The sequence below is a fragment of the Malaya genurostris genome, chromosome 2 (genome assembly GCF_030247185.1).
Source record: "Malaya genurostris strain Urasoe2022 chromosome 2, Malgen_1.1, whole genome shotgun sequence".
In the NCBI taxonomy this organism is placed as follows: domain Eukaryota; kingdom Metazoa; phylum Arthropoda; class Insecta; order Diptera; family Culicidae; genus Malaya; species Malaya genurostris.
Genome location: NC_080571.1, coordinates 39,590,159 through 39,617,333, shown reverse-complemented (window position 1 = coordinate 39,617,333; position 27,175 = coordinate 39,590,159). Strand labels below are relative to the sequence as shown.

At 37.2% G+C, this 27,175-nt stretch overlaps 3 protein-coding genes across 6 annotated transcripts in view; 2 read left to right on the top strand and 1 right to left on the bottom strand.

The window, feature by feature from the left end:
* The window catches only part of LOC131430716 (phosphatidylinositol 4-kinase type 2-alpha), a 29,462-nt gene extending 23,571 nt beyond the window's left edge, over positions 1-5,891 (top strand). For all 3 annotated transcript variants that reach the window (XM_058595905.1, XM_058595907.1, XM_058595906.1), the window contains 4 exons: positions 3,871-3,989; positions 4,398-4,528; positions 4,595-5,434; positions 5,504-5,891. In XM_058595905.1, coding sequence (XP_058451888.1) covers positions 3,871-3,989; positions 4,398-4,528; positions 4,595-5,434; positions 5,504-5,588 — 1,175 coding nt within the window. In that variant the 3' untranslated portion in view covers positions 5,589-5,891. The remainder of the gene's footprint in view (positions 1-3,870; positions 3,990-4,397; positions 4,529-4,594; positions 5,435-5,503) is intronic.
* LOC131430720 (sex-regulated protein janus-A-like) overlaps positions 1-27,175 on the bottom strand; it is a 428,138-nt gene that overhangs the window by 307,176 nt on the left and 93,787 nt on the right. The window lies entirely within an intron of this gene.
* On the top strand, positions 13,412-26,574 carry LOC131430715 (stabilizer of axonemal microtubules 1). 2 transcript variants are annotated; one of them, XM_058595904.1, is made up of 7 exons: positions 13,412-14,046; positions 15,573-15,810; positions 15,973-16,182; positions 24,406-24,694; positions 24,806-25,152; positions 25,701-25,986; positions 26,058-26,574. In XM_058595904.1, the coding sequence occupies exons 2-7, from the start codon at positions 15,733-15,735 to the stop codon at positions 26,345-26,347; spliced, it is 1,500 nt and encodes a 499-aa protein (XP_058451887.1). In that variant the 5' UTR covers positions 13,412-14,046; positions 15,573-15,732; the 3' UTR covers positions 26,348-26,574. The 2 variants fall into 2 exon arrangements, with proteins under 2 accessions (XP_058451887.1, XP_058451885.1); XM_058595902.1 differs by lacking the exon at positions 13,412-14,046 and adding an exon at positions 14,074-15,410.

Sequence of the window (27,175 nt, the reverse complement as noted above, 5' to 3'; positions counted from 1 at the left end):
CGATCTGTTATATAACACACACGAAATGGAATATAGATAAGAATACAAATGTTTTTTTCAAGGAATTAAAGTAGAATGACAATGAACGACATTTACGAATCACAGTTGTATAGAACCACTGGAATTGAGGTAAAACAAGATACAAACTATCACCAAAGGTAAGGAAACCAACATAAATAAATAAACAAAAGTGTTTGGTAATAATTTAATTTCCTCATATTGAAAGAGGCGTTTATATGGCGCGAATGCGCTAATTCGGCCTGACACAAAGTAGTAACTGGGAAGGATTGCATTTTAGACAAGGCTGTAAAACTGATCGGAACCCTTTCCTCACCAAAATGTATTATTATCCCGTAGTAATATATGTGAGAATATCATTTGCATTTAAAAAATGGACAGAAACTGCCGATTTTTCATGGCTTTATCGTCACCCGCACTGATGGAACTACCCATGCAATAATAGTAACCCATGACTCAGCAGACAAAATTTGACAGCTCTATCAGTCGAACTCTTACCGTGATGACAAAAACAGTGAAGCAACATCGTGCGGAACTTTGTGGACGTTGGATACACCCGTTCCAGCATGTACAACATCTTGGCACTATTAGATAACAATCAGAAAAAAGTCCGGTTCTGGACGGCCGACAACTCTGAGCGAAAAGAAACTCCAAAGGAAGCTGAAGAAGACCGAGGAAAAAGTGGCAACATCGCTGCGTGTACGGTCGGAAGGTCGGTACAACCGGCCAAACAGTGAAAAAGTACCTGCCGAAAATGAACATACAAGTCAGGAAGCGGAAATCGCGTCCACAGGTTTCGGAGTTGCAGACAATGACGCAGCGGCAGCGGCTGAATAAGATGGTCAACTCGATTTTCCCGACGTATCTCGACGTGGCAGTGATGGTGAATGACGAGACCTATCTCACCCTGGATGGCAACGACTGGTAGGGCACTTCGTATCTAACTTTCTCCGCGACGGAAGTGAGCTCCGAGGTGAGTTTCATTTCACACACCAAGTTGAGGTGCTGCTGTGGCTAACAATCAGTGAGAAGGGGTTCGCAAAGTCGCTCTTCTTTCGCTCCGGATTGGCTGTTAACGGGGAAATTGAAAGTACGAAATGCCTGCCGGAAATAGCGTCGCTCATCAAGAAATACCATAAGGGCAAAGACGCTGTGTTCTGTGGCAGGATCTGACGTCGGCCCACTGCTCGAAGCGATCGTTGGAGCGGCTGAAAATCGGTTTGTTACCAAGGTTGGCAAACCCGCCCAGCGTCCCATCGAGAATGTCTGTGCCAACCTGAAGCTTAAGAACTACTCCAACAATTTTGTCGTGAAAACTAAGGAGGAAAGAACTCAAAAACATGCCTACACACATGTTCTCGTCCGCCATAGCCATAGCTTACCTTCCATGGGAAATTTATCAAAAGCAATTAAGCTTGTTTTATCACTATCCGGAAAAAAAATCCAACAAACGTTATGAGTATTAGAAGAAAGTCATCATTACACCAAAGCAAAGTCCTGGCATTACATTCCTTTTGTGGAATTTGGCCTTTCTGTTTCAACAGACTTCGCAGCCGATTCTTAGTGTACAGAATCTTTGCATGGCTAGTACTATGGATCCTACTGACACTAAGAATCCTCCCAACTGGCTTGTAAGACCAGCGTCCTACAGACTGTCCCAGAAGGTATGGACGCAACCAAAAACCGCTGCCATTTCGCAATGGTTCAGAATCTGTTCATTTTTATGGCTCCGTCCTGTTGTTTACACTCTTCTCTAACCACTTGTGCAGTTGTTTATTCGTTTTCATTAGTTTGTTTCGAAATGCGTGGACTTTCAGTTCAGTTCGGTGAGGATAACACCTTTGAGGATAAACCGAAAACGGGTCGAAAAAAAGGTCCTGCTAACCCTCAGTTGGATAAACGTATACTGAAGGCGTTCGAGCAAAACAAGGAGGTTTCAGTTCGGGATGTGGCCAAACAAGTGGGCACTTCGAAGTCAAATGTTCTTCGTGCTAAAGAATGTTTGAATCTTCGAACCTATAAGAAGCAGAAACAACCAAAACGTAGTCTGAAACAAGAAGCATCGATCAGGCCGAGGGTTCGAAAGCCGTACAATACGATTCTTACTGGAAATTTGAACTGCATAATTATGGATGAGGAAACCTGCGTGAAACTCGATTACAAATCCTTGCCGGGACCACAATATTATACGGTGCGAGAAGGGCAAGTGTTAAACCAGTCCGAGACATCGATTGAAGTCGAAAAATTTGGTTAGAAAGCTATGGTCTGGCAAGCAATTTGTAGCTGCGGTAAGATTTCGAGTGTCTAAACTTGTCGCCAAGAAGTCTGTACGGAATTTAATGAGGAACGTTCGCAAGAAGGTGCGCCAGCTAGTCTACAATGGCTAAGTAGCAAATGTTGAGAATAATATTCTATTGTTGTAGTCTAATATTATCAGTAAATCGAATAAAATTTGAATATCTAACACTTGTGAATTATTTACAGCGAAATCAAAGTGCGTCCATACTTTCTGGGAAAGTCTTTATGCTTTGAACCGCCAACCCGGGACATTACACCGCTACACGAATTAAAGTAGGGTTTATTTTATAGACTTACGTAACATCTGTATGTTTCTAATATCACTCGAATAATATATACTGTATTATTTGTTGAAATAGTTTTCCACTGCTCAAATGTTCTCCTTAAAGGCACACTGATGCACAAACGCAATGTTTAAAAAAAACGATTTTCAAACCTATACACTGCGTTTGTGTACAAACTTGAGTACGATTCCGGGGATACAAGCTTAAACAATAGAGGCGGTGTTGAAGTCAGTGCAAAAACTTCCATGCACATGCTGCACCCTGAAGACTGCTTATCATGAATAAGTCCCTTTTAGTAGGGGAAGGAGGGAGACAAATCGGGTCATTTTGGTTCAAAATAAGGTTACATATCGCTGGGCTTTGCCCCGAGAAAAGTGTTTTCTTTCCAACTCGTAGCAGACACAATAATGCTCGGAAACCAAAAACATAGTACGCTATTCAAGCGCAAAAGAGAGCTTTATGAAATACTTCGAACCTTTTTTTCAATATGGATTCAGATAACTCATGTGCGATTGAAATTTTCGAACGATTATAACAACGCACCGAATAGTGTCATAAATATGATACTTCTACAAGAAAATTGACGAAATCGCATGGTAGAGTTCGAGGGTGTTTTAAAACGTTATTGCAGTTTTTTTCGGATGCTAAAACCATAAACCAAAAGACATATCAAGAAAACCTCGCTTTGCCCCTGTCCCGCTTCGACCCCCTTTCCCCTATAGCAAAGAAATAAAGTTGGAAAAATTTACACATCAATCTTAGTTAGTTAATGAGAATGATTTTTAATATTTGGTAATGTGAAGGATTCATGTCAGTTTCATTCGTATTCGCGTCATCATGACTCTGACATTACCCACTCGTTTATTTTTTAAATATCGGTCGACACCCTGAAGCTACAAAAAGCAACAAAAAACTCGAAAACTCATAATGAACTTTGCTTTTTTTTTGTACAAATGAAGTCGTTTTTGAATTGTATACTATCCCAGATGCAATCAATCATGAATTAATCCATCTACGTTGACCACAATGACGAAACACTGAAAAGCAGAGAGGACTGTGTTTGTATCTGATCAAATATCGTGATCCGATATAAATTCGATTTCAATTCGCCTTGATGAAAGGAAAACAGTTTTGATAATCTGACTGTTTTTACTCGCAACGTACTTCTGTTTATATTCTTCACTTGAATTCAAATTTGTGATCCAACAAATATCATCGAATTAAGAAAAATCCGACAACCATTAACCATTCCTTTCCGTTTCACTTCCAGATGATCCCCATTTCAGTGATTTGGTGTACTCGGCAGAGATCGCCATCGATGCCGGTATCTACCCGGAACGAATCTACCAAGGAAGCAGTGGTTCCTACTTCGTTAAAAATCCAGCTAATGTAAGTAATTTCGTTGAGTAACTGTTCGGTTGCATATTGAACGCTCTTTTCAACGGGAAAAGACCTCAAATTATGGTCTCACTAATTTCCTGCAACAATGGGCGAAAAATAAACAAAAAACATTTCAAAGTGATTGCTATTCAGCTTGTTAAGTTAAACGAATACCGATGGACTGCATTTTGCACTCAGTATCCATCTTTGAGAATTGAAGCTTCGGATGTCTACATGTGCAAATTAGTCTTTGGAATATCGCTTAGCTTAATGGGTTGAATAGACGGGGAGTCAGTTCCGTTGAAGAAATTAGGGAGCTGACCTTGGTATCAATCACACAGTCAATGCCCGCGTCGGACAGTCCCATTTGATCAGACAAACTGCAATTATAAATTCCCATTCTCGTGTGATTTACAGAAAGTAGTCGCTGTTTTCAAACCAAAAGACGAAGAACCTTATGGAAGGCTTAACCCCAAATGGACGAAGTGGATGCATAAGCTATGCTGCCCATGCTGCTTCGGACGAGCATGTCTTATACCTAATCAAGGGTAAAGCGGCAATGAAGCATATTCCAACGAAAGTCCAATTAATAATATTTTCCCATCCATTTTCAGCTACTTATCGGAAGCAGGAGCTAGCTTAGTAGATCAAAAGTTGAATCTAAACATTGTACCGAAAACTCGCGTTGTTCGGTTAGTCTCGGAAACGTTTAACTATCCCCGCCTCGATCGCCAGAAAGCGCGTATAAAGAAAACCATCAAAGAGCGAATACCAGCGGCTCGTTTCAATCGGATGAGTCTGCCTCCGAAAACGGGCTCCTTTCAGCTTTTCGTGGACAGTTACAAAGATGCCGATTACTGGTTGCGACGATTCGAGCAGGAACCTCTTCCGACTCGGTTAGCACAGAAATTTCAACTCCAGTTCGAACGACTGGTTGTGCTGGATTACATCATTCGGAACACCGATCGAGGCAACGACAATTGGCTTATCAAATACGAACAACCAACGATAATTTCGCCCAGTAATGGCAGTACACCGAACGGAATACCCCGCAGCAATAGTCGCTTGGAAATGACCGAGAACACCGATTGGAACCTGGTACAACTGCCGGAGATAAGGATTGCTGCTATCGATAATGGGTTGGCGTTTCCGTTCAAACATCCCGACTCCTGGCGGGCGTATCCGTACCATTGGGCATGGCTCCCGCAGGCGAAAGTACCCTTCAGTCAGGATATCAAGGACCTAATTTTACCCTCGCTGTCGGATCTAAACTTTGTCGAGGAACTGTGCAATGAGCTGTTCGAATTGTTCAAACAGGACAAGGGTTTCGACCGGGGTCTTTTCGAACGGCAAATGTCTGTGATGCGCGGCCAGATTCTGAATCTGACGCAAGCTTTAAAGGACGGCAAGAGTCCGGTACAGCTCGTGCAGATGCCAGCTGTTATTGTTGAACGGTAAGTCGTTCGTTTCGGTCGAGGTTCAATAATTAGGTTCTAATGTTTGTTTCTTCCAATCACACGCAGATCAAAAGTGAATCCCGGATCGGCGAGGTTTTTCTCATTCCAACAGCGCTTCCAAAACAAAAGTCCTTTCTTCTCCTGGTGTTAAAAGTTTCTATTACTGACGTAACATCGACTGGACTAATGTATGTAAGTACCAACAGAAATTGAGAGTAAAGTTGCTAAGGGGAATTGCACGTTATAAGTACGGAGCGTGGAAAACAAACAGTAACACAATCCGGGCATTCGTATTGTTTATATGTAATCGAGAGAAAAATTGTTACTAAATACACAACAAGAATAAAACTGTATGTATTTATCAATAAATAATAACAATAGCGTTTAAAAATGTGAAATAAGAAATCTGAAAATGAAATAAATTAGAGCATGGTTTTGGAAGAGCCATACAACACAGTGTTTGTTTTTAATTATTCTGAACTCAAGTGCATTTTTCATCCGAATCAATCAAACTAAGATTCTAGAAGATTGATTCCTTGAGAAAGTGTTCAAAGTTTGAAATATTCCTCCATCCGCTGGTCACATACTGTTTATTTCCAGTTCCAGTGTTGTAGGCTCCAAATACGTAACATATATTTCATCCCCCATACTTTGGTATTTAAATAGAAATACGGAAGATAACTTTGTGTATCAAAACGAATGGAAACTTCTTTGGCATCACACACACACACAATTTGGTACTCACTCGAACCTTCCTGTAACACTGACATAAGTAGTGAATCTAAAATATCAATGCTAGTCTATAGAATAGAAGAAAAAACATGAAGTTTCCAGGTTGTTCTAATCTGAAGAAAAAGTGCTCAGAGATATTTAACATCATCCGCGATTATACTAGAACATGTAGGTCCAAAAACATTTTAGAACAGTTGATCAAAGTTTTCAGAAAACAAACAAGATTACCAGATAGTGACACAACACACACACGGACGCTAGTTAGATAGGACTCTTAACCGAAAGAAAAACGAAAATTGTTGTCGAATGAATTCGTGAAATAATCTAAGCAGGTATGAATGAGTAAAATAATGTTAAATGCATAAACCAAAATTCCGGATGTACATTACCTAGGCAGATGAGTTAAATTCAACTAATCATCACACATAGTGTAGTCCACTGTAGGTCAACATTTATACAATCTACAATCAATTAGTTTCGATGAATACTTTAATATAATATTCCCTCAAATAAAATTGAACAATTATCTATTTATTTGCGATGACTCACGACCCATTTATTTAGGCTGGGGACCCGTAAAACTCGGACTCCTCGTTACATATCAGGTGAAATGTTCAAAGCAGACGTTGCCTTAGCGTTTATTCATTTTTATCTGAATCCAATTTCTGCATACAGACAAACTCCACAGAGAGAAAGAATCAATACTGAGGTACTAAACAGATTGTTTTATGACAATCGACTCTTCAGTACACTTCGAAAGTAGCCAAGCTAACATTACTGCGTTGCGTTTTCTTTTTGAAAAACAATCCTTCCGAATAACCGACTGGATTGTCGTAAACACAGAGAACAGACATCCATGTAGAGTTCTCAAAGCGTGTAAGAAATTTAACGGTTGTTAGGTAAAAAACTCGGTGACCAATTCGCCTATAGATGCCCTTTGCTCGTGAAAATGGTTTAAATAGCTACTGGTTTCAACAGGACGGTGCAACATGCCATACAGCTCGACTAACAATCGGTTTCTTACGACCATTGTTTCCCGGACGAGTCATATCGAAAAACGGTGATTTTGACTGGCCCCCGAGATCACCCGATTTGACGCCACCAACCTTTTTTTGTGGGGCTAATAAGCGAACTATAGCTCAACTCAAAAACAACATATGACGTGAAATCGTCGCCATATTATGGCCAAAACGCCAATGACCAAAAACGTAAAGTTAATGCTACTTGCAAAACACTTTTTTATTTGACACCGAAGTGCCTTGTCTTTACTGACGTGCCAAATAAGAAAGTGTTTTGCAAACAGCATTAACTTTACGTCTGCTTAGCGGTTCAATTTGTTCAATTTGAACTGCTCTGCACTAACGAGTCTTAGATGAAACGTAAAAAAAGATATTATAATTTCAACCAGATCTGACTTCCAATTCCGGAATTATAAGGTGACGGAATTTAAAAAAAAATCAACAATTAGATGACGATACAGAGAATGAATAAACTCTGCGAAACTGCGATAATAACTATTGTTATTTGTAAGTCTTGAAAGTTAATGACCAAACGAAACGGTTTTAGCTATACCGGTCCACAGTTTTCGATTCCGGAAGTACCGAAATTGGAGCTGAGCTGAGCTAAAGTAGATCGCTTGTAGTTGCACTTCGTGATTGACCGAATGAGTGGAAATATACAATGAACCAAGAAAATGACGCTTGGGAGGAGCAAATCATTTTCACTGTACATACCCACTCAACTTTCATTGAGTGATCAATAACGACGCCAGCTACGACCACTACGAGGTTGTGCTACTGAGGAAAAGGAAGCAATGTTAGTCCGATACTCGTTGTTTGTAGAGACCGCGGGTGCCATTGTATCTCCATGAGCATCACAGGATAGGAGATATGTTAGTAGGGAGGGGAAGAGATCCGGTTATGGATATGGTAAACAATATGATCTCAACAAAAGCTGATTTTCTATACTCAGGAGAAATATAACAAGGCATTATTAGAAAAAAATAAAATGTCTCTATGGAACGATCCCACCAGTATCCTTTTTCTCCTATTCGCATTGCTGTTAACAACGCGAGATGAAACACGACTACTGAAATAATAAAATAAAATAAACACTCGCGAATGGGTTTGCTGCAGACAAATTTTAGATTTTCAGTTTGAATAACGCGATTGACTTGTAGATTTTCTCACATTCCATAGAAATCTGATAACACCGACAATGATATGCAGACGGTGCTTCGATCGGTTAATATCGTTGAACTTTGTGGCAATAATTTCTTTGTTTCCGCCGCTTGAGCATTTTTCAATGAATAGCTAATGTGATTAGCTTTTGGATTACCTTCAAATTGCTGCAACATGAGTTACTCAACATCGATTAAATCCATAAAGCTTGTTAGGTGGACTAAAATATATAAAGTGGCCAAAATACCTCTGTTATCCTATGTCAACGGATTTATCTGTTCAGTCCAATGAATTGTATGTGCTTCACAGATATGAGAAAAGTTCGACAGTTTCTGTAGTGAGTTTGAACGTTCAGTTGCTAAGTACACTTAAAATTCATGATCAATCCCAATAACTTTCAATGCCATTTCACATGAACAACATTATTGAGATCCAGTATCTCTTATTAATATTTCACATAGCATGCATCTGATCTTTCCAATGATTACAATCTTATTCGTCATCCATGAATGTAAGTCATTCGCATATAAAAGTTACATGATAAGCTACATGGAAAAATATTATATGTTGTTCCAGATAATTTTTACGTGTTAATAAGAGATTATTCAAAAATCATTTCATTGAATCTTGAAGAAAACAAGAAAGTTCATTTGGGTATAAAATAGTATAACCTTTTCAATTTGTAAACAGTATTGAGCAGATTTCGTTTTTCGCATCGTCGCTCTTAAAGAATGGCCCTCATAACCTTGCTATTCCGAAACCGGAAATTGGATCTGGATAACATTCTAAGTTTATGAAAATCGAAGTGAACTACGTTTGGTAATATTTTCACCACTCAAAGCTTCAAAGCAAATTAAAGTTCTCCGAAATAGGTTTGATGATAAGCTTGTAAAAAAACGGCCTCACCATCTCTGAGAAATTTAAGTGAATTCCGTTTCCGGAAATCGGTATAACTGAGATAAGGTTATTTGGGCATCTGCTAACAAAATTTAAAACCTAAAGAAATTAACGATTTATTAATTTTAGTTGTTTGACGTAAAGCCGGCATAACTAAGTTCAGTTTTTGCAATGACTTAGCGGAAACATATATTGGAGAAGCCAAATGAATGAAAAACTAACAGAAAAGATGATTTTTGGAAAAAAGATACGCGCTCAGAGACAGGACTCGAACCTGCGTTCTTATGCATTCGGTACATACGACGCGCTACCATTTCGCCACTCCGAATGTCCAGCCAGCGACTGGCACCATTAAAGAAGGTGACAAACGATTATAAATACACTCTCCTACTAAATGCTTGATCGGAGAAATAGGTATAAAGCGAGAAGACTAGTGTTTGATGGACAGAGAAGATGTTTGGATTAGAGCTGTGCGCCGATCAAAAATGTCAACATCGGCGGCTGAAACGTCTTTTTGACCAGCGGCGGCGGCGAATCGGCGTGACGCTGTTTCCTGAAAACATCGGCGGCGGAGGCGGCGCGATTCGGCGTAATCAATTATAAACATATTAAAAATTTTAATATTGATTCACACAGGACAATTTCTCTATCTTATTGTTTTGTCGACCTACAATCAAAGATCCTAATGTTTATGTTTAATGGATCACGCCAACGCCAACGCAGTGAATAGAGATGGTAAATGGTTTCGAATGCATCGAATTAGAAGAGAAATTGAGATGAGTATAAGTGCGATTATTTGGAGATGGTTGACTATTGTTTAAATAAATATTTCATTCATATACAAAGGGTTTCTTTTATTATGAGCAAGAAATATGAAGTTTTATTCGGAACTATTTTTCAAATCGCTTTTTACATAGTTGATAATTATCATGTATAAAAATCGTTTTATCAACTCTAAAAATAAGTATATCTTTTTCGTACGTATGTAATTAACATAAAATCGATTTGGCGCTCAAATTCATTCAGATATCAAAAATAATATCAAATTAACAAATTCAAATTTTAATTACTTCACATTTGTAACGATTTCTTATAAAAACGGGTAAATTCATTTGAAAAGTCATAGTAGAAGTAGAAGAAAATGTTTTTACTTTGAGTTGGTAACGTTGATCTTAATTTATTGTGCGAAAACTAACGTTTATTTAGAATGGAGCATGAAACTTTGTTCAATACCATTTTTCAAATGCCCGGAAATAACAAATAAAGTATCCAAAATAAATGGTACTCGATCGCTAAACATTCTAGTACCCGAGAAATCAACACTACACTGTTTCTAAAAAAAAATGTTAATCCGAAAAAACCTAACATTATTTTTTTTTCGGAAGAACCCTCCTTTTCTTGGTTCCATTTTTCATTTTCAGATGTCGCGACCGATAATGTTGCGATAATGTGCCAATAGCTCAAAACCTTTTAAATAAAGACAGAAAATAGACTTTGAATCAAATGACATTGGCTTCGGTTGACAACGGCAGTACTGAGTTTCAGTATAAGTAGGAGGAAAGTGACTGTACTGTAATTTACAATGAATTTTCATGAAAACTGTAAACAATTTTCCACATTGACAAAATCATTTTTTCGGCTGATGTAATATTATCGGCGGCACGATTAAAATGGGATAACCGGCGCGCTGATAATCTTTTTCTTAAATTGGTGGCGTGTCGAAATTATCGGCGGCGGCGGCGTGGCGCGGCGGCGCACAGCTCTAGTTTGGATGTAAGGTATCCGTCGGGTGACGGCCAGGATGTAGACCATGTTCGATGTACGTTCTACTATGTCTGTCTGGCGTTTTAGAGTGACTAAGACAAGATTCAGAGTGGCGAAATGGTAGCGCTTCGTATGCACGGAATACATAAGAACGCAGGTTCGAGTCCTGTCTCTGAGCGTATCTTTATCCAAAAATCATCTTTTCTGTTAGTTTTTCATTCATTTGGCTTCTCCAATATATGTTTCCGCTCAGTCATTGCAAAAACTAAAGAAATTTATAAACAATTTTCAAGGAATTTGCATCTCTTGCATTGGTCATTTAAAAAAAAACAAGTTTTGATCCACCTAGTGGTGTAATGATGCCTTCCTCATATAATTCATTTTCTCCTATATATTACAGCATAAATTCCCCAAAATACCGAAATTCAACCGAAAGTTGGATATCGGCATAGTGACATTCGGTTCGGACTTAGATAAACAAATCATCCATGGGACTATCAATGGTTTATTTGGTTACAGACTCCCATGGTATACAAACCAAAAAATTTTAAAAATTCGCGTAAAATTTGATTGAATACAACGGAGTTACACATGTTTTTACAATGCTATTATGAAGCTGAAAAGGGCGATTATTAGACTCTTATAGGATTATTACTCTTATAATTATTATTAAGTAGTCGTTGTTTTAAAATATAGAATCGAATGTCGATGTACAGCACGGCAGAAGGTTGTAAAATAATGCTCAGTTACATTTTGAATGCAAATTGCTTTAAAGTATGTAGGATTAGTGTAATTATACAATAACAATGTAAAAATAGAATTGTAAATGTGCAGTGATATAATGCATATGGTTACTTGGGAAGTGTGCCCTCAATTTTCTCTGAAACGGCTCATCCAATTTTAACAACCTTAGATTCAAATGAAAGGTCTTAAAGATTCCTAAAAATTTGTAGAACCTTTTATACGGACCCGACTTCTGGTTCTGGACCTAAAGTATGATAAGTAGAAAATTACCAATCTCATTAGTATTTTTCTACGAACGATGATCAAAAACAGATACAAATCCCATAAAACTGACTGATAAATTCTTCCAGTTTGCAGAGCTTGTTAGTTTGTGGGCATAAAAACTTAACTCGGCACTACTGGTCCCCTCTTTTCCTGTTCCGGAAGCACTGAGAATGGTAAAGTGAAACTCCATAATTAGAATTCACTTCGATTTCTCTGCTATGCTTGAACCGATTTTCACAAATCTTGATTTGAATTCAAGCTTATATTATATTTAAAGCTAGTGTGGAATTTCATCTGGATCCGACTTCCGGTTCCGCAGTTACAGGGCGATGAACATCAAAGTTTTCAAATCGCCATATAGAAAGACAATATATACAACACCGAAAGAAAAAGAAAACACAAAACTAATGATGCGTGCTTTGATCAATTTCGTACACGCTATGAAGAAATCGAAACGGTTACGGATGTCTGCTACTAGTGTGTGATATTGGTAAAAGACGGTAATGCTGTTGATAAAAATTTGAGCTATTTTATGATAAGTGCGACCGAGAGAATAAAAGAATGTAAAGCCGGTGTAAAATAAATGATATAAAAGAATGTCAATGAATTGAAGTTTATTTGAAAAAATATTCAATTTTCACAGCCGGCAGTGCAGTAAAACCATGCCGGTGGTGTAGTGATGTCAATAATAATAATAGTAATAATAATAATAATAATAATAATGTTTTATGCTGCTGATTCATGTTGTTTAGCTTGTCTTACATATGCAGACATGAGAGAAATACAAGTTCGTTACGTTAGTTAAACTTCGTTTATTTGGTTTGATCGAAATAGAACATGAGATAGTAAATCTAGCTTTAACTAGGCTCAAAACTGTTCCAATTTGGAGGTCATATTTGATGCTGGCAAACGAACCAGCTTCGGCTATTCCGGTCATCTGAATCCGGTTGCGGAAGAATTGGAAATGGTGATTAAAAACTGCAAAAAGATCTTACTTACTTTTCTTCAAGATGGAAAAATCGATTTTCACAAACCTTAAGGAAAAGTCTTACAGTCTCATACGGAATTCCTAAATTTGTTGTGGATACTACTTCCGGTTCCGGAACTACAGGGTAAACAGGATTTGTAGAGTTTGTTAGATTAAGTCCTAACAAATTTTCCTATTTATATTCAATGAACAGTTGTTTTTGCGAATTCCACAGTAATATTTATTATGTTATGACCAATATGAGAAAGGCATCATTGCATCACTAGGTGGATTAAAACAGGTTTTTAAAATAATATATAGGAAAGGCACAATCACACCGTTAGGTGGGTTGAAACTGGTTTTACTGATCAAATCGTCACTCTCCATATGGAATCAAAAACTAAAATAGTTCCAACCAGACCACGAATGAATTGGGGTTGTTTTCTCTGTTAAATTACTCAACCATGTCGACAGCGAAAGATTGCTCACCCTGTTATAAGCTATAATCTCTAACGGAAATGTTCGATTGAGAGGGAGTTGTTTTGAATTACTTTGCGTCGTTGTTTTAACGTAGTTTTAACGCGTGTAATTGTGGAACGATTTATTTGAGACCTTGCCTAACATCGAGTGGATCGAGCTTCAGCGGCTACCCGTCAATTAGAGAGAAAAACTTTTGCTTTTCAAATCCTTTTCCATTACGCCTAAATTTATTGCTCTTCGCTGCCAGTATTGCACACTACGAGGTCACACGGAAGCCAGGTCAGGCACGAACTGATCAGCCCCATTTTAGCCTGTTTCAGTCGCTACTGGTTGGTTGCGCGATTCGCGTCGCGGTGCAACCGGAACACCACAACGGAAACGTTATTCGCTCGGTGACGCGGTTTGTTTGTTTCAGTTGCTCTCGAGTTCTCGTATGTGACGTGTGCAATCGGCTTTCTTCCATTATTTAGGATTTTTACTTCCAATTGATGGATTAGAAATACTAACCGCTAACTAAAGATTGTCCCCGAACGAAGTGCTAATAATGTGCGTCAGCAGCAGTAAACAAATAATCAAATAAGGTCAGTTGGAAAGGAAAGTGTGAAAATATGAAGTTTTTAATCGATTCTTCATGGCACAATATTAACTGAGAAAAAGGAGTGTTCACTTCCTTTTCCTTTCGTTTTGTTTGCTGCAACCAGGAAAGAAGTAGCGCTTGTGTATATAATAAATTCCGTTGCTCCAATTTCAAAGTGATCAATTTACTGGGACCCGGTAGGATAACTAATCAATAAGTAACTGGAAACATGCTCCCGATTCTTGAAGGATTCAATTGTATTAGCTTATGAAAAATGAATCTATACGATGTAATGTACCGCGAAGAAGTGTTTAACAAATGTAAGCTTTTTGAAATGTCTCTATTGGATAACACTTTTTATTCTCACGACTGTTTTTGTTTTGGAGAAACAATCAATTTTAGTGGTTTGGTACCGTTATAGTCCAACTTAATCAATATTCTGGAACGTCGTACTTGACCTCCGTTTCGATCAACTTCAATGGCTATCATTCTTGAAGCACTGCCATAAAGCTAAGAATACTTCCAGGTGGAGGTTCCAATATACAACGGCTATATTATGAGGTCAACGATAAGAACACCATCAGGACACTCGAACTTTTATGTAAAGTGAGCATATACTCTACAGGAAACGTGCAAAGTTAGCGAGTCATAAACGCTGAGTATCCAAGCGTTTTGTCACTTCTAGATATTCATAGTACTCTCGTTTTTTTAATGCATTGGATTTCCAGACAGTTTATTGACATCATTCACAATATGCACCACATATTTACATTGAATGAAGGATTTTTAGTGGAGCAATTTTCGACATACATAAAACCGAAGCTCTCGTCTGCATGGCATGAATAAATAACCATTTTCCGTCGTCGACGTCTGGTAAATTACTCCCCCAACTTGTGCGGTTCCCCTTTACATCCGCTAGTTTCAGTTCTCGCATTCGGACTAGGCAGGTGAACTTATTCATAGTGGATGCATAATCGATTTGAGATCGTCGTGATATTTTTGGGTCAGTATTTACTATAGGTACATAGCAAGCAAACAGTAGGCGCATGGCTATGAACATAACCTAGGACTAGGACTTATCGCCACGGGGGTACCATGTTATGTTTTGTTCGCGATTTCTACCCACATCGAAGCAATCGTTTTGCAAGCCAAAATTATTTCCATCACGATACCGAAATCTGTCAGCGTTACGCAAATTTTCCATCAAGTTTTTTTTTTGGAAAGAAGAGTGCTTTCGAAATTACGATATTTCGAGAGTTTCGGAATTTTGATCTTTGATTTGTGCAGTTCCCGCTAAACCATTCAAGACCCTATCTCAGTACCGGTTACAAACAGCTCTCTGATTGAAATGGAAAATTGTGAAGCCGAGTAAGTTTCTTCCCGTATCTTCTTCACTTCGATGCTATCTGTTTCGTAGATTTTGAATGACTTGAAAGGTCAGCCATTACCCGGTATAATGAGTTTATCGATCAAATAGCTTTATTTCTTCATAACTCATCATAAACTTTAACTTTTGTAATGAACATACAGCAACATAACACCATGCCCGGAAAACGTTGCTGAGGAAGCTTGCGAGACTTTTGCTCTGCCCAGCTCCGTTGAAGGTGCTTGTGAGGATGTCGTTCCGTGTGACGTCATAACACCTGACGTCGCTTGCCATCCGTGCGTGGAAAGTGCCCCGGCACCAGCCATGGCTGACACCCCCCAGCAGCAGCAATGTCACCAATGTTCCTGTGGGCGACCCGACTGTATGCCAATGAAAAAAGTGGTAAGTTCAATGTTGCACAAAACTACCACCAAAATCTTGCTGACATCGGCTGGCCTTGTAATAAACATTGTTCTGTCATCATCATCATCATCATTATCATTAAAATATTTTGTCGATAATCATTTCTCGCCCTTCCCGCTTCCTATGTACAACCCGTCGTAGCGCTACATTCAACCAACGAGAAGGCAGCCATGTAAACCGGTCGCATGCTACAAACCACCGGAAGTAGAATTTCAAGGTGATTCTGTATACAAGACATCGTACAATGCCGATCCAGCGTCGATCGTTTGCAACGCGCGGCCTATGCCAATACCGCCCCGCAACAACCTGGCGATGGCTCCTGGATGCTTAGAGAAGAGCACGGTCACATCGGTAAGATTGACACCGTCCTTTAATTGTGTTAAAATATCTGTACCTTAGGTTTTTAGATGGGCTAGCTGGAGATAACATAAAACTTTAATCTTTCCACCTAATAGTACAACTTGCAAGGATTCTTACAAACATCGGTATTTGTAAATAGCTTATACGACTTCGGTTGAGTAAACGTTGGACATTAACTTCTGAACGAACTGCTGATATTTTAGTACTTCCATCTCTTCAAATACGTAATTATTTTCATGTAGGGCAGACATTACAACTTACCATATTACCTAAATCGTTGTGTAGCTTTAACCTTCAGCTACGAGGTTGTATTTTGGAAAAATATGTATTAGTTTCCGTAAAAAGTCGCGATGAAGTGACCACTCAACATCAATAATTTTAGAAACTGATGGGCTGATCCGGACACTCTATGGGGCGGAGCTGGAAACACTTCTTGGAAATTGTAAAAACACCCATTACATCTAGGTTTTTATCCAATTTATTTATACAGTTGTGTAGCTTCATTATGCAGCTACATTTCCCAATTTGAAACTAGAAAAAAATGCACTAGTTTTTGTACCGAGTCACGATCCAATATTTAGAAACCATGGGTCTAAACCGGACTGTCTCGAAACCACGCCCTGCAGTACCAAATAGTTGATGTTGAAACTGACTTTACAGTCTTTTTTGAAGACTATTTAATTGTTTCACTACATATAATAAACGTAAATCTAGTTTTGACAAGTAATAAAAAGTAGAATTGAAATAAAAATATCAATATTTAGGTATGTTCCAAGAATCCGTTAAAAATTTCAAGTCGAAAATTATGTGTACGATTGCGACCAACTTTTCTTGTCCGGTTCAGCCTCGCACTGACAATTCATTTTCGAAACGCAAAAACAATTTTATTTCCCACGAAATCGAAAGCACTTAATAATCACTGGATTCAAAGCACAAACCAGACCGGCATTACAATGCACATAAATCGAATGCACCCAAATGATGTGTAAAATTCCAAGAAAAAATTCAGTGAAAAACAGACACGAACACGATTTACACCAAACTGAACTGATTAGGTAGTCATCCAGTTAACTGACATATGTCTGTCATATGAAAGCTCGTTTACAGTCATTCCATGAATTGAAATAATTGCTGGTTTTGAAGTTATTTAAACTGTCCGGATTAACCCCGTATTCGGGCTAGCCCCGATCTCCTCTATGAGAAAACCCCGAAAGCATTGTTCAGCTTAAATCAGCTGTTTTTCAGACAAGGGCGAATCTCACATTGACATCAAATGGAGAATAACAGCGAAAAATGTTTCGACTTTATTTCTACGAGAGAGAAACTTAATTTGTTTACTTTTTGATCTGTTGGTGTATTATATCCTCGATTTGAATAGACGGAATCAGTACACTGAAATGAAAATCTTATTTATATTCATTAGATTTGTCATATGAATCATATGCAGAATATAATTCATAGAAATTATATGGAAACTTATAATCTTTATTTAATGTGTACGTCAAATCTAAATGGACGTTATCATAATGAAAGTTATAAAAATATCCCATATAATTTATATGGAAATCCGATGGAAGTCGTGAATCGTACTGCTTGAAGCTGAAGAAATAGTTGTGTCTCCGATATTCATCAACTGCTCCAGACCATTTTTTTCCAGGAAGTTCCGCATCTCAATGTAATTTTTAAATCGCTGACAAGACAGCTCATCCAACTTCGTTCAAGGATATGCGTTAACGGACCATGAAATATATATCCGGTACATTTCATTACTCTATCTGTCTAGTAAGATTCATTTGTATTTTCAGTCTCGGGATCTCACTTCTCTTTCGCAAATATCATGAGGTGTAGTTGGCGATATCATGAGGTGTAGTTGGCGAATATCATGAGGTAGTAGTTGGCGATTATCTGCTATTCGTATGAGCTCCATTGAAAGTTATATATATATATATATATATATATATATATATATATATATATATATATATATATATATATATATATATATATATATATATATATATATATATATATATATATATATATATATAAATTTTATAAAACTAGTAATATGGTATATATGAACCTATCTAAATAAATTCGAATTGAATATAATATGCGCTTCATAAATTGTTCCAATGTATGTTGTGCGGATATCTAGTAATGGTTATAAGACGCGCCAATCAATTTGACTCAGACTGGAAATTTCATTCGTTATATGGAAATCCTGTAAAAATAACGTTAAGAAGAGTTTTATGTTTCATAAGATTATCTCATATATTTGACATAATGTTGAACACATCTTGTAACTATTATTGGAAATGCTAATAGTGCAAAATCATTAGAATATCATATAATGTGAAAAAGAAAATTTAGCTCAGTGTAGATTAATACATATGTCATTTTCGGTTGATGCCAAACCTAACCCAGTTTTCACTCTAACTGCTGTCAAACCGTTTGTTTGAAGCCAGTTTTGAACCCAGTTCCAACGTTGTTGAACTGATAATCGAATCAGTTTCGAACCTGGGGTGGAATTATGTAAGGTGATTATCACCAAGTTCTGTCACCACTGCTGAAAGGCTAACATCACTATCAAATGTTGGCATTACGTAAGGTGATAGTCACCACGATTTACACGCTTAGAAAAAGTTACTCAAAGTTTGAGTAATAGTTACTCATTTTCAAATGATACATGGAAACGTCAAAAATTGAGTAGTTATCATCAATGATATTGAGTAACTCCTACTCTAAATTTGAGTTTAACGCAAAATCTCGTTTTATTGTTACTATTCGCATTCGCGATAAGTCTAAACGTTGTAATAACCATTTGTAGCAACAGGTTGTATTTTTTGTTAGTGAGACGCGTATTTCGAGGGTGAGTCGATCAACACAAACGGTGTTGTGTCTGCAAAAACCGGAATGATCAGTTCCGTGTTGTTCTTTAGAATGGAAACGAATATGCTCAAATGTCATTCATGAGAAATAAGTGTATGGTTTGTGCCTGAGCATAACACACTACTCCAAGCGACCACCACTTGATATAGTATTGAGTTCAATTATTTAACCATACAATACACTCAGAAAAGGAGCAATTTTTTTTGCAAATTTGGTATATGTGAAATAAAATTTCACACAAAATTTGAGTGATAGTTACTCTATTTTTGGTACATGTACGAATAAAGTATTACTCAGTTAATGAGTAGATTTTACCCAAATATCGTTTCCAGTGGAAGAACTCAAATTTGAGTAACTTCGGAGTTACTCTAAATTAGAGTTGTTCCACTTTTTCTGTAGATGAGTGAGATCTTACTCATTTTTGAGTAACTATTTTTAAGCGTGTAATCACCTTCATGTCAAAATGGAGGTGATAGCAATTTAGTTATCACTTTTAGTAGTGATTTGATTTTTTGAGAAGTGGTTTTGTAAATTATTGTCCGTTAGGTAAATTTTAAGCCACTGATAGAAACATAACCTACCAAAACTGGTCGGAGAGGATAATTTTTTTATAAAATTCGTTCTGATATTGTGTCAAAAATAAATACCAAAATGAAAAGTAACTTAGTTTGTATAGTTTAAAGAATTCATAGAATGAATGGTAGTATTTATAAATTAAATCAATTCATTTATGTTGTAATTATTATTTGAAGGAATATCATTGGGGTATTCGTAGAGTCAAAGATAAATTGCTTTCTGGAAAAGTGATAAGTTTATGAATGTAGACATCTCCTGTTGCACATAACGTAACAACATAAAAAATCTATGCTAACATTTTCAGTAGAATTAGATGGTCGTGACTTAGTGAGCGACATATCAGTCTCGTTCAACTGAACGAGTAAAAAAGATTAAACTGCGTTCTTAATTTTCTTCTTGTGAGTTGAACTAAATAAGGCAATATTTTTGGACAATTAGTTGCTAATCATAGTGGATATTCGTAGTACCGGTGGGTAAAATTTCCAAAATGGAACTAGCATTTGAAAGCTCTGTGAAATACCACAATCGTTAAGTGAATAAAAACTATACACAAAATTATTTAACGGATCTTTTTCATTCGAGAGGAATGCCATCCGCTGTGAAACATCATGACGATCTAACAATTCGTGTGATTTCAAAGCTAGCAAATTTATACCAAAGAACTGACTGTGACATTGATTTCCATTGAAAATTTTTTACGGCACTAAACTAAAGCAACAAGTGAATTTTTTATTTGTTTGTGCGCAGTTTGCCATACTCGCGAGGCAAATTTTTTCAACGTTACTCTTCGATCCATACAAATCATCATTGATAAACATGACTCGAATTAATGAAAATGATTGAAAACTATATTCCTAATGTAGATTTTAATATATTATGTGGGTATACGCCACTTTCATATGTTACTCCTCCTAATAGCAACAGTATACGCCACATTCATGTTTTTCTCCTGATAAATTGACGTTTCTTGACAGGTGATAAATGGAGTGAAGTTGTCTCAATCACCGGTGATGGTGATAGTAAAAGTGATCACCTTCGGTGATTCCAAACATTCTGGTGATCGCCTCTTTATCACCAGGAGGTTATAGTCACTTATCACCTTACATGATTCCACCCCTGGTTTTTATATCAGATTTGCTCAAACCCCAGTTGCTAAGTGCGAAACCAACACATGTTTGATGAAATTACCCTGAATCAGTTTCAGTTTTCTCAATCGAAAACGATAATAAACAATAACGTATCTGGATTTAATCGGCATTTCCGTTGGCCAAAACCAAAAATACCGGTCATTTTATCTATAATCTTTGTTCGAACCAAAAATCATCCCGTGTTAGATCTGTGTACCAGTGCTGTCAACTGTTTTTTCCAAAAATCTGTATTTGGCGAAAAAAACTATCTGTACAATATCTTTCTCGAAAAATCCAACATCAATTTAGTGCGAAAACTGATTTTGATGAAAATGAAAATTGAAATATCGGTATTTTGAGAGAGCATATCTGTATTCCTGTATCGAGTCCAAAAATCGGTATAAATACCGAGAAATCGGTATAGTTGGCAGCGCTGCTGTGTACGCTTCCTTCATTTTAGAGAGCAAAAAAAAAAACGTTTCGCCAATCTTCATTTCTGTGAGCAAAAGAAAAGTCTCGTCATTTTCAAACGCTCTGTCAAGAATACATTTTCATTGCGTTTTCCCTCAAATAATTCAAGTCTTTTAGGGCCTCATTACCAGTCTATCATTGATTGCAGATTTCTGTGAAATTTCAATCTGTGAATCTGGCATCTCTGGGTCGAAATCGAAGCATATATAAAATTTCGTCGGGAGACTGTAAGGCTGTGAACCATTTCGCGGTTAATTTTAACTTTTGGTTAAAATCTGACACTCGAGTGGTTAATTTGATGTTGTCAAAAATAACCCTGCTCGAGAGCATGGTTATTTTTGACAGATCGATAGTTATTTTCCAACACTGAAAAAAATCTCGCAATGAAAATTCTAATACTAATTCTTTAGTTGAAATTATTTCCAGTGGAAAATAAACCCAAATAACTTTCCATCCGTCAAATTTTGAAATGGGCCACAGTTTTAGTCAAATTTAACTACTCGACACCAAATAACCACTCAAGTGTCAGATTTTAACCAAAAGTTAAAATTAACCGTGAAATGGTTCACAGCCTAAATATTGAGAACTTTTTTTTATTGGGATGATTTTCGAAGATCATTTTACAGCAGCAGTTGGTAAAAATTCTGTCTGCAAAAAAAAATGATAAAAACATTTGTTTTGGAGAATCGGTTAACTTTTGTTTTTTTTTTGCATCCAGGTTTTTGTCCGGTTCTTGCAAAAAAAAAGTTGTTATTACAAGATTCACGCACAGCAAAACCCGGTTCCGGTTTTTGCTCTCAATATTTCTAGCAAATTTTTGCATTCAAAAACACTTACACGGGGTTTTTAAACTAAGTTGCGTTTATCAGATTTTTGCTTTCAGCCGTTCATTGCACAGTGGTGTGAATCGACAAAAACGTGAACTTAATTCTCTAGCTGTTAAACCGTTGATTCGATATACATAGTTCATTTGGAGAACTCATTCACAAAAGTATACCTCGTGATTTGATCACAATAAAGAATGTGCTCGATAAAAGTTCATTTCAATAACTTTTTTCCCTTAAGAGATAGAAAAATGATGTCTTGTACAAAATTTTAGAACTTCTAACGAGAAAAAACTTTGCCGAAGAAGCTATAGGTCTAACGAAAAAAGTTTCGGATATATGAAGCATTTTCGTTTGAAACCACATAAAATCAATTTTTGTACATAACTTTTTTCGCAATTATTTTCAGTGTCTATTATGTTCGGGACAATTACTAAAAACGTAAAATTACACATTTTTGTTGAAGACTGTGCACGGTTTGGCCTTTTTCCTGAATAGTTATTTAACATTTAAACTTTTTTATACACTAACTTTAACAAGAATACAAGAATGCACCATGAAATTCTAATCTCGTTAGAAGTTCTAAAACTTTGTACAAGACATCGTTTTTCTATCTCTTAAGGGAAAAAAAGTTGTTGGAATGAACTTTTATCGTAGTAGGCTTTGTACATTTTTAATTGTGATCAAATCACGAGGTATATGTTTGTGAATGAGTTCTCCAAATGAACTATGTATATCGAATCAACGATTTAACAGCTAGAGAATTAAGTTCACGTTTTTGTCGATTCAAACCACTGTGCATTGGTACGATGGTGCAAACATAATGACGCATACGGTAATTCATTGATTCCGCTTTTTTTTCCTTTTTGCCTTTCTCATATAGAAAAGTTATGCAATCACTGTGAAAACCGACTTTTGAACCGAGGCCCGGAGGGCCGAATGTCATATATCATTCGACTCAGTTCGTCGAGGACGAACATGTCTGTGTGTGTATGTGCGTATGTGTTTATGTAACGTTTTTTGCATCAACTATTTTTGGAGATGGCTGAATCGATTTTCACAAATTTAGATTCAAATGAAAGGTCTTGTGGTCCCATACAAAATTCCTGAATATTATTTGGATCCAACTTCCGGTTCCGGAGTGATGAGGTAAAATGTGCAAAAAAAATGAAAATATGTGTTCTAACTTTTCTTATAGATGGCGCGACCGATTTTCACAATCTTAGGTTCAAATGAAAGGTCCTGTGGTCTCATACGTAATTCCCGAATTTCATCCGGATCCGGAAGAATAGGGTAAAGTGTGTTAAAAATTTTATACCATAACTGATAAGGCCGAAAAACCAGAAAAAGTTTTCTAAATCGACCTCAAGTCTTCTCCAACTGATAGTTTTTATCAGTAGACGGTCAAACAAACCGATTTCAGTTTTAAGAATCGAAGAAAATTATTTTGAAGAATGCCACAGTTGTATGATACTATCATACTGAAATTGAAATGAGAAAGGCATCATTACACCACTAGGTGGATGAAAACAGGTTTTAAACAGAAGGACTGCTGCAACATTGCAGAAATCTACGTCGGAAACGGAGAGCCAAGTTTCATATATCATTTGATTCAGTTTGCATTACATCGATTTTTAGGTCAACAAGTTCTAGAAGTATCGGTCAGTATAATCCGATTATAATAAACTTTCGGAATTGTTGAGTGCGATTGGTTTGAAAATTGCCCATTCTATACTTGGCGCAAAAGAGGATGATCAAAAGTGCCATTCATCACTTTGTTTTCCTTCAACAAAGAAAAATTATTTATTTTAATTTATTCGCAAATTATTGTTTATTTTCTTTTAATACTCGTAAGACTTAATATCAGAATTAATATATGATGAATTGAGTCAAAAACTAAAAACCATCAGTATAGTGATCCGTGTCATTAATACGTTCGGTTTTATGAAATAACGCTGATTCAAATAACTTCATTTTATCTTCACGACAAAACAAATCAAAACAGTTTCTCATTTACAAAGGTTTTTCGAAATGAATGTGTGGAGTGACACTACCAAATTGAAGTTGAAAACCTAAAAAGGTAACATAAATCAACAAGCGCATTAGTTGAAACAACTATATATTTCAGTTTAACCACCAACTGCAATGTTGGAATTTGAGAATTGGAGCTTTCCGTGTATTTTTATTCGCATTGCAATTTCGTGCATTTGTACAGCCATGGATTTAAAAAAGAACATTTTGATACAATTAATTGTTGTGGACGAGCTGAAAATAATGCATCATATTAAATGACCTAACCTTATAACTGTCATTTTATTTTACAGTTGTCCTTTCCCTGTTATAACAATGTGGAACGTCAGAAGCCTATTCTACCCACCGGGAATCAACTGATCGGTGAAGGTCCCATTCAAGAGATCACTACCACACGCCATGACTTTGTACCCAAAACAACACCTAAACGGTACAAAATAATTCCGGAAGGTCACATTCGTAGCGTGAGCGCTCCGTTCGAGAAACAAACAGTCAATAAGCTTTCGTTCAGTTGTCCAGACATGGCCCATTTCACTCCGGCTCGGTCATGTAAACCAATTCGGCACTACTCAAAATCTGATGGTAAGATCCTCTCAATATTCGATCATGGTATCGAATCCCGAATAAACACATGCATTTTGTGGTAAAAAGAACCCAATTAATAGGTACTTTATTTTCTGTGTATATTTTTAGTTCCGATGGCATCTGAAACGACGACGAAGCTAAGCTATCCGCCCGTATGTCCCGGTCCGAAAGAAGACATGCCATGGGCTCGCCGGGCCGAGTACCAACCTCCGGTGATCGCAATGCAACATGACACAACGTACAAAAACAGCTTCATGCCCAACTGTTACAACGAACGCGTAAAAATGGTTCCTCCGTTCAATAACTTACATGTACCTGCTGATTCTGGGTTTGAATCAAAGACAGTCTACAAAGAAAGTTATCACAGTGCCTGCGGAGAACGTCCCCCAGCAATACATCCGGTCGAACAGCTTCGAATTCCGAACCAAAAATTGCAAGATGACACCGTTTACAAGGTATACCCAAACTACGTGGTGGATCATTCTAATTTCTTTTGATCAAAAATCAACAGAAACTGGTGATCAAAACTACTTCTACACTATGTGCACACTAAAATACACTTATACGTGATAAGGTAATTCAGGTGTCGTTGACCTGTTCTGTTTAATTCCACCAAGCTGCACGAGTTATGTGATATTTGTACATACAAACCATAGCATGCGGCCACAGTGGCTTCCAAATATCCTAATTAGAATATGTTCGTATGATTACCCTAAAGGTTATGAAAGTAGAACTAAGAGTCCAAAAAATGCATGTTATTCTATTGTTTTGCAAAATTTCTTCAACCGTTGTGCATAACGCGTTGTCTTTGGAATTCAAAAAAATATATATTGTAGATTTTTATTCAATATGTTTTCTTGATACGACTAACTCCTTTAGCTCAAAGGTGTTATCATGAATTGTTTGAAATAGAAACTTTAGCTAGATAGAATTTGAATTTAAATTTTACTCTTACAAAATGAGGTGACATATATACTTTGTTTTTTTTTTAATTCTATTGTAGTTGTCCTTCCCCATATACTGCAACGCGGAACGGCCTGCACCGATTCTTCCAAGACCAGCGCCTCTGATAGGGGACGGACCGATACAGGAAATCACCACCACTCGGCATGACTTTGTTTGTAAAAGTGGTATGAAGCGCGAACCAATTATGCCACACAATTTGTTGCATTTATCACCTGCTAAGTTGGAAAGTGAAACTGTGAACCGGTTATCCTATCCAGCCAACAAGGAAAATATCGTTCCGACAAAATCCTGCAAGCCAATAGTCACATACAAACGTCCTGAGCGTAAGTTTTCACCAAATACATACTATCCGTTTTTATGATGTTTCTAATTAATGATTGCATTAAATGTGTAGAACCAATGGAGAGTGAAACGACCCAAAAGCGTAGCTACATGCCGGTATATCCAGCACCGAAGGAGAACTACCCGTGGGCACAGAGGTCTCGATACCAGCCGCCTTCATTACCGATGGAAACGGACACAACCGCCAAATTGAGCTACCCGGTACCCGGGTACTATATTGAAGAATCTTGTGGCAGCGCTGCCGGTCCGTGTTGCCAGTCTTGTGATCCTGCCATGGTGAACTGTTGTGGCAATCTTATGCCCAATAATGGATGCTATCCACGGGCGGCCATCGTCAGCTAGAGTATATTGCGGGGATAGGAAGACACATATAGAAAATCCACTACCACTACCAAGTACGTACTAGGATGAAAAGCAGGAAACCAAAATTTTGTACCATAAATCGAAGAAAAAATCTTCCTGTAGATTATCTGTATTTATTAAAGCTCTATCTTTGTAGTATCTATTTAACGTTATCGAAAAACTAAATTATAATGTCAGGTACAAGAGGCCTTGCTATGTGTTCCCAACTTTCGAAAGTTTTTTATGGGAAAGAAATGTCCTGTCGTTTGAAACTGCCCTATGTATTCGCCCTTATTCTGAATAACGACGTATTGATTTTTCGATCGAATGTGGTTCGATCGAATCATAGCTACCTTTGATTTTGCTAGCGTTATGGGGAATACAAATGAAATACGAGCGAAAAAACGATACGACGTTATTCAGAATAAGGGCGATTATAGTTTAAAATTACAGTATCACAATTCGCCTTGTAGATATGAATGTCAATCATACCTGCACCACCTGATCGGGAAAATCAAAAATAAAACAAATTTTTTATTCGATAATTATTTTTACCTGTTTTCCCAAAGCATTCTCAAATGATCAAGAATCTTGATCTAATGTCGTTTGTTTTTCGAGGTCATTTCAAAGAAATTGCACTGCTTCGCATTCCTGTTTGTAACGTTTCATGGATTGAAGCAAAGTAATGCACTCTCAAATTTATTGTATAATACAGTGCTCGTGGAGGAAAGGAACAATCATCAACGCTTTCGACATTGCTGGAGATATTGGTATTAGAACTCTGGAAAGGGATTCGAAAACAGGATTCAACAAAAATAAATTCTACAA